This window comes from Prionailurus viverrinus, unplaced genomic scaffold (genome assembly GCF_022837055.1).
Source record: "Prionailurus viverrinus isolate Anna unplaced genomic scaffold, UM_Priviv_1.0 scaffold_60, whole genome shotgun sequence".
Taxonomy (NCBI): domain Eukaryota; kingdom Metazoa; phylum Chordata; class Mammalia; order Carnivora; family Felidae; genus Prionailurus; species Prionailurus viverrinus.
Window position 1 is genome coordinate 726,251 of NW_025927622.1, and position 7,865 is coordinate 734,115.

General features: G+C 67.5%; 1 protein-coding gene across 1 annotated transcript; it reads right to left on the reverse strand.

Annotated features, from left to right (window-relative positions):
- Positions 1-860: 860 nt before the first annotated feature.
- On the reverse strand, positions 861-6,189 carry MISP (mitotic spindle positioning). Its single transcript, XM_047848231.1, has 4 exons — positions 3,382-6,189; positions 2,969-3,072; positions 2,004-2,042; positions 861-1,546 (listed from the first exon to the last, which is right to left on the reverse strand). Exons 1-4 carry the CDS (start codon positions 5,069-5,071, stop codon positions 1,457-1,459), a joined length of 1,923 nt encoding a protein of 640 aa, XP_047704187.1. The 5' UTR covers positions 5,072-6,189; the 3' UTR covers positions 861-1,456.
- Between the last annotated feature and the right edge of the window lie 1,676 nt (positions 6,190-7,865).

Below are 7,865 nucleotides of genomic sequence, written 5' to 3' on the forward strand. Positions count from 1 at the left end.
AGGCAGGGAGCCTGGCGACCCTGTGCTACGAGGATGAGGAGGGGCCGCGGGCCCAGGATGCGGTGCCTCTGGAAGCTGGAAAAGTGGGGAGACGGGTCCCCGGGGTCCCGGGGGAACCGGCCCTGCCCATTCCCAGGTGTTAGGACTTCTGAGCCCAGAGCCATCGAACCAGTCATTCGGGCAGCGCCCCCACCCTGGAGGTCCCGACTCGGGGAGGGTGGTGGCAGGCCCGTTGGCACCAGGTGGCTGACCCGGCAGGAGACGGCGAGCTCCTGAGGTGCCTCCCTGAAGGGTGGGTGGGGCCCGCACTCTGACGCAGGACAGACTGTAGGAATCCCGGCCCAGGCCCTGCTTGTGGACACAGACCTCGCCTCCTCCCTCCAACTGGGGCCCTGCCTCCTCCCTCGGCCTGTCTCTGCTCTACCCTGAAGAGCCCCTCCCAGCCCACCCCGGGCCCCCACGGCCCCACCCCCGCCCAGCTATTTCAGGCTTTTGCCTCCTGGGCTGGCGGGGGCGGCCGCAGGATTTCTGGAACTGGCCGCCTCGGTTTTCCCTGCAGCGGCCAAGAAGAGGGGGGGCGGAGGGGCCTGGAGGCTGAGGCTGGCCATCCCTGTGCGTGGAGGGGAAACCGAGGCACAGGAGCTCTGGGGACCCCCAAGGCCACCCCGAGGATGGCTGCAGAACTAGGGTTTGGGTCCAGCGTCCACACCTTGCCCAGAATGATCTCGTCTCTCAGGTGGGAGGATAGAATGCACACAGGGCCCAACCAGTGACCCCTCCAACCTCCCCGGACACCAGGGACGCTGTTGCAGGGCCACACGGGGGACCCACTGGCCTCGCCCACTGGACAGGCACTGACGCTGTCCCTGCTGGGCCGCGGCGGGGGGGGGGGGGGGGGGGGGGCGGGCACAGAGCACGTGGGTCCCCTTCAGCCCTCTTCTCTGCCGGGGGCGGGGGGGCTAACCCCACAGGGCTGTAATTCAGAGATTTGCTGGGTGTGCCACGCGCGGGTGGGGTTGGGGGACAACACAGAGGCCCTCAGACTGGGTGCTCCTCCCTCAGACCTGCGGCTCCCCCAGGGACCAGCCCCACCGCCCTCAGACTAGCAGGGACAATCACATCTGGACCTGGGGGTGGGGGGCGGCTGGTCTCCTCCCATTTGGGGCCCAAAGCGTTTGGCAAAGTCTTAGAAGCAGAATCGAGAGACCTCCCGGTCCGTCCCCAGCATTACACACAGAAAACACAACAACGTCTCCAGGAAGATAAGAACAGGAAAGAGAACCATCAGGGCTGAAAATGCATCCGGCCTCGGGGCTGTCGGCCCTGATCTGTGGTTCTGGGGGGGGAGGGGTTGGGAGGGGGTGGGTGGGGAGTTTAAACAGGCACCTGTTTCCTAAGGGAAGTGGGGCTCGGGATGGGCCAGCAGACCCCCCAGGGCAGGCCCGGGGCGCCCGGCTCAGCCTTTGCCCTCGTTGGCGTAGATACGGGCTTCCCAGCACCTGGCCTTGGCATTGGTGTGGCGGGTGACCCGTGTGGCCTCAAGGACCTGCAGGAGAGGCACAGAGTCCCCGTCAGGGTCCCGAGCCCTGGACGCCGTCCCCCACGGCCAGCTCGTAGCAGAGATCTAGAACAGGAGGGAAGCAGGCCATCCCCTCCTCCGACTTAGACCCCCTACCCCTGGTAACAGTGTCAAGGAGCGTGGTAGGTCACCCTGAGACCCACGGCAGGTCCACCGCCAGCTCTGGCATTTTGCACCCCGTTCATAAACGAATCCACAAGGGCAGTAAAGCGGCCGCTCTCACGCACTGTCCCGTGAGCCTCCTTCTGTGTCTGGCCCAGACCCTCGCTCCCCGGCTGCGGACCTCTCCCACGGTCTGTACCCGCGGCAAGCCCCCCCGAGCGGCTCCCAGCAGAACCCACTCAGGCAGGCTCGGGCCGCACCGCCACGAGAAAGGCACCTGACGGCTCTGAGGCCGCGGCGGAGGGCCCAGGGGCACACTCACCTCTGAGTTGATGTGGTCGGAGGCGCTGAGGCTGGCATACTGTGGGAAACGAAGGCTCGTGAGCCCCGGGGCCTGGGACTCCACGCCCGACCCTGGGCCCCCCCTTGGGGTGGAGGGGAGGGAGCTCCTTGGCCACTGTGGCCCCCCAGACTCAAAGCTGTGCGCAGCCTGCCTCCCCTGCGCTGCCCCCTCCGTGAAGCCTCGAGGCTCTCTCTGCAAACTCGTCACAAAGGAGACGGCCAACGTTTACTGAGCTCCTGCAGCCCGGCCTCATCCCAGGGCTCAGAGGGGGCTGTCCTTCCGACCACGCGTATTTTACAGAGGAGGGGACTGAGGGTCAGAGAGGATTTGCCCAGCATGACGGGCCAGCAAGTGGCAGGACCGAACTTGAGCCGGGTCACTGGGCTCCCACGCGGTGCCCCGAGCCGCCAGAGCAGGCGGTGAGGCTAGACGCGGCGTGGTTCCCCCCGGTGGCCCGGAGCCCCCCCCCCCCCCCCCAGGGAGGAGACGGCCTCAGGGGGACCACTGCGGGGGGCGGAGTCGGGTCTGGGCTGAGTCCCCGTGTGGGAGCAGCACCGCCTGACGCTGGCCATGGCAACTCGAGCTTTCTCTGAAGAGCGTGTGGCAAGACGGACGTGGCTCTGAGACGGTACAGGCGTGGCCCGCAGAGCCCCGTGCACGTCACCCGCACATGCTGCGCAGTGGTGACGGTATGACGGTGCTCATCAACTGTCACTGTCGTCCTCGAAGCAGAGCCCGTCCGTCAGACTGACTCAGGGGGACGCCCTCACGGTGGGGACCCTGCTCGGGGGCCTCCGACAGACAAAGGGACACGCGCTGTGCACTCCCGGGGGGAAGAGGCAGAGGCACGGCCACCCACAGGCAGTGAGGGCGTCGGGCTTCAACCCAGGTCCTACCAGGGTCTCGCTCTGCCCTCCTGTGGCCCCAACGGGCTCCGGACTCACCCGCGGCTCCTTCCTTTTCTTCTGCTTGGGAGCACCCGCCACGCCTGACAGGTGGATGGGGGTGAAGAAGTGGGACTCAGACACGGAGTAGCTGCCCGTGACGCCTGCGCGGGGAGAGGGAGGTGTCAGGAGGGTCCCAGGGACCCTTGACCAGACCCCAGCCCGGGAGGCTCCGAGTCTCTGCCCAAGAGGAAACGGGAGAACGGACAGACAGACGGGCAAAGCCCAGGCCGTCGGGGGGACGAACTGGGCAGCAGCGGACGGCGGGGGACACGACACCCTCAGACCTTCGCACCCCTGACAAGGCAGAGTTGACGTCCGCCTCCAGAATCCGCAGCTCAGGTACAGAGACCGGCCGCCGGAGCCCCCCAGGTGTTCCCAGCCCCTCTGCCCCCCCCCCCCCAACCCCTCACCGGAAGCCGCGGAGGAGCTCCTGGAGCCGTCCGGCTCGTCGTCGTCGTCGTCATTGGGCGGCGGGGAGAAGACCTCAGGAAAGAGGGCCTGCCTCCGCTCCTCGGCCACCTCCCGCTCGCGCTGCAGGACGCTCTCCACCTCCTTCTCCAGCAGCTCGGACGACTGGGACCTCTGCAGCGTCGACGCCAGGATCCCCCCGCCCTCCCAGCCTGGGCCGCGGGGGGCCGCGGCCTGCAGGGGCCCGTCTGGGACCCTGAACCGCAGGGGCCGCAGGCAGAAATGCTCCTGTCGGATGACCCCTCTCTTGGCCGGCGGGGGCCCCTCGCGGGGCTTGGAGCACTGCGGCTTTGCGCCTGCCGGTTTTCCAGAGGATTCCAAGAGGTGCCACGGAGAGCCTGTGGCCTGTGGAGAGCCCACGGCCTCGGCCTCAGCCGCAGAGAGACCCCCAGGCCTGCCGGACGCGTGGAGGGCTGGGCACGCCAGCCGGGGGCTCCCGGGGCGCGGGTGCGGCTGGAGGGCGTCGGCCGGGATGCCGCGGTCCTCCTTCCTCACCGCGGGAGCAGGGCAGGCCGGCCCGTCTTCCCGGGCCGGGCCGAGGACGGAGTCTGAGCTGAGGGCTTTCCTGAGTCCCGGCTGGGGACCCAGGGCCGCCCCGGCAGGCGTGGATGGCTCGCCCAGCTTCAGGCCCTCCCGCCGGTGGTCCTCCTCCCGCTGGGTCTCCTGCACCAAATCCCGCCGCACGTAGAGTGACGGGCGCCCCCTGTCCCGCCGCGGGGCCGAGGCCAGGCCGACCTTGGTCAGCAGTGGCCTGGTGGGTATCTCTACCATCTCCTGCTGGCTGGCCGCCTGCCGTAGCCCTCTCTGCTCTCGCAGGTCTGCCTCCCGCTCCTGGGCCCGCCGGATCTCCCGCTCGATGGGCGTCTCCACGGGGGGCTCCGGGGACCCCACTCGGGACCGGGAGCCACGGCCGCCCACAGCCCGGGCACCAGGGGCAGCGGGGAGGCCGCCGGCGCCCCCCTTCTCTCCCGAGACCGCGTCCCTCCCCTGGGGCTTCGGGGGGACGGCACACCCGCCGGCCGGGGGCAGCCCGCCCGAGGCCGTGGAGGCCTGACCCACGGCAGGCGGGGCGCACGCAGGGGCCGCCCTCGCTGGAAGGTTCTGGGCGGCCGCTGCACCGGCCTGCTCCAGACTCAAGAACTGCCGTCTGGCCGCCAGGAAGTTGATCTGCTCCCTGTCGACCACGTGCTCCTCCGGGGGCCCAGACTGAGCCTGGCCGGGGCTCCCGGGGTCCCCGTGGGCTGGCCTGCCCTGGAGCGTGGCCGCCGTGCTGCCCTTCCGGAGTGCCTGGTGCTCCCGTTCCAGGCTCCGTGGCCGCGTGGGCTGGGCGTCCCTTGGGTGCCGACGGCAGGCCTTCGCCTCCTCTTTCTCGTCACCCTCCCGGCCGAGCCTCCACGGGGCTGGCCGGTCCAGGAAGGCACGTGGGCTCCGGGACGCCTTCGGCCCGGCTGCGTTCGGCCCGGCCTCTCGGTCAGCAGGCAGGGCCCGTGGCTTGTTCTGGTCCCAGCCGCTGGCCGCAGGCCCCACGTCCACCAGCTCAAACGTGTGGCCGGTGCCCTCCTCCAGGCCCAGGCCACCCACACGGGGCGAGTGAGGGATGCCGAAGATGGGGTATCTGGTCACTCGGTCCATGGCCTGGGGGACTCAGCTGCCCACGGCTCCGGGCTCACTGGGGGAGGAGAACGGAACAACAGCCAACACGTCAGGGACCGGGACACAGCCCCCGGCCGCTCTCCTGGGGACAGGTGCGATTTCCTTTCCCTCGAAGGCCAAAGTCCTGGCCAGAGGGCCTCTATGATCACTTCGGGGATGGACGCGTGACCCAGCCTGCCAATGACGTGAAATTCTGGTCCTGAGACTTTGCGATTACCCTGGAAAATCGGAGCCCTCCGCCCCCTGGGCTTGTCACCCAGCAAACGGCTGGGGGCCGCACGTGTGCCCTCACGGACACAGCCTGCTTGAGGGCAGCACTGACGCCAACAGGCGCCCCTAAAAAATGCTGTGTGAACTCCTGGATCCAGCCGCACCTGTAGCTCACTCCTGTACTGACTCTCTCAACAGCTTGCCCCGTGAGCGTCTGACATGTTCTGGTGCCCCTGCCCGTTCGTGTCCCGGACTCCTGCTACTGCCCCCTCCCACCCAGCTCACGTGGCCAGACCCAAGGCCATCCCCAGGCAGCCTCCCTGGGCCCCCGTGTGCACAAGCGCACCTGCCTGTCTCCCAGGGTGCAACACATTCTGAGGTTCCTCGTGTAAGATTTCTTTCATCAGCGGGCCTGCCCCTCACTAAGGGATGTCAAGTGGGGAAACTAAGGCTCAGAGAGGGAGGATGGCTGGCAGAGACTCCGGTCTCCTGGTTCCCTCCCCTACACCTGCCTAGAGGGACACCTGGTCCCATCCCAGATAGTCCCCCGCCTCGGTGCCATAAAGCCAGGACGGGCTAGGGAACGCCTTGGACCTTGTCCTGCGGGGCCAGGTGAGGCCACGGAGCCTCTGGCCACACCCTGATCCAGTGCCCCAGGGGGCCCTGGCACCTCTCCAAGCCTCGGGGTTCTGCTGAGCACAGCTCTGGGAACCCCTTCCTATGAAGGCACGCACCTGCTCTCCAGGGCCTCCGTCTGACCTCAGCACAAAACCCAGACTTCACAGGGGTCCCTACCCCAAACCCGACCCTCTTCCTCCTCCTCCCGCAGCTTCCTCTGCATTTGTGCTGCTCCACAGCCTTCCTAGCTGCAGCCCACAAGACACCTCCTCCAGGGAGCCCCCCCCCCCCCGATTGCCCCTGCTCTTGGAGCCTGTCGTCCGGGCATCTCCCGCTGCTTGGCCCAGCACCCAGTTTAGGCTTCACCTTTTTACGGCTGAGGAAAGGAACTGGCCGTTCCCAGGTCTTCAAGCAGCCCTTGTCCTTTTCCCATCTCCCAGTTCTATCAGAACCTGCCGCGTTGGGGCCACCTTGCTTGTGAAAGCTGCCGTTCTAAAGAGGAAAACGCAGCCCCGCCCTGAGCTGGAGAGGTGGGGTCAGGCAACATAAAATCGACCATGGGAACCATGTTCTAACTAACGTGTACTAAGCAGGCGTCCGTATGTATCCAATACTGAGACTATAATTAGAAAGGCAACAGGTAAAGACAAGCAAGCCTGGGTAGTAAATCCCAGCCCGCGGGCCACGCCACTGCCCGGGACCACACAGCCCCCAGGGAGATGCCCTCCCGGAAGTCACGGGGTGGCTACGTCCTTGAGTCTCGTCTTCTGCCCCTGGAAGCCCTCAGCCCAGGACCCTCTCTTCCCGGAGGGCCCAGATGAGCACCCCCTCCTGCAGCCAGAGCCCAGTATACAGCAGGGAGGTGATAAAGACTGGCAAGTTTCCTGCTCGTGCCCAGGACCTGGAGGTCAGGGTCATTTCTGCCACAGACCTGGCTGTGCCTCCAGGCCTCCCCTCCGGCGCCAGCCCGGTGCTGACCCTGAGGGCTGGGCGGGCCTGTCCCCACGCCCTGGAGCTCCCCGGGAAGGGTGGGGGGGGAGGCAGGTGTGCGAACGGCGATGAAGGAGTGTTTGCCGAGTGGGCAGGTGGACGTACACCCAGCAGGATTTACAGGCCACTTAGGACATTAACTCCGGGGAGGCGGTGGGGGGACCTGCCCAGAGGCTGTCAGTGGGCCTGGGTGGGGGCCCTGCCTCCTCCTTGGCCCATTCCTCTTGGGTGAGTCACGGAGGCCAGTGGGCGGGGCTCAGGCTGGGTCTTGGGCTCAAGGCCCCGGGGCCCCGCCGGCTGGTACCTCCGGCCTCAGTGTCCACACCCGGACCGGAGGTAGAGTCCGCGGGACTTGGGTCCACCCCGGAAGTCTGCCATGTAGCCAGTATACAGTAGGCACCAGATACATGCTCTCACGGTGGCTGCTAATGGTCTTTAAATGCTGGCTGGACCCACCACTGCTCTCGGGGTGACCCCGGGGCAGGCGTCCTCTCTTGCGGCACCCCAGTGTCCCCGTCTGCAAGCCGGGCCGATGAGGCCCCCACATGGGGCCCGAAGGGGTAGAGCCCAGGGGGTCAGCCTTTTCGGGGCCTCGGAGGCTCCGCACGAATGAGGGGTGGTAGCGATCACAGAGCCTCCCGTGTCTCCCGTGGCCCCTCGCACACAGCGCCCCACAGCAGCGTCTCATTTGCTCCTCGTAAGAGCCCGCGGCGAGGGGGCCGTTCTTGTCCCCAGTCAACAGCAGAGGGAACCGAGGCCCAGAGAGGGCAGGCTGTTCACCCGAGACCGCACAGCCGGCCGCAGAGCAGCAGGTCCCGAGGCCGGAGCCTGCGTTCCCAGGCAGCCGCCTCCTCTCCCAGGAAGCCCCCCTCCCCCATTGCCCCTCCCAGCCCCACCCCGTATCACGTGGATACCAGACTGAAACTGGGTTTATGGCCCCTGGTGCCACACATCT

What these genes read in the sequence shown, in the direction of transcription:
- MISP (XM_047848231.1), bottom strand. Translation starts at nt 5,071, where the DNA reads ATGGACCGAGTGACCAGATACCCCATCTTCGGCATCCCTCACTCGCCC. An exon ending in GAGCTCCTCCGCGGCTTCCG is followed by an intron (nt 3,073 to 3,381) that starts GTGAGGGGTTGG and finishes CTCCCCGCGCAG; the next exon opens with GCGTCACGGGCAGCTACTCC. An exon ending in CCGACCACATCAACTCAGAG is followed by an intron (nt 1,547 to 2,003) that starts GTGAGTGTGCCC and finishes CCTCTCCTGCAG; the next exon opens with GTCCTTGAGGCCACACGGGT.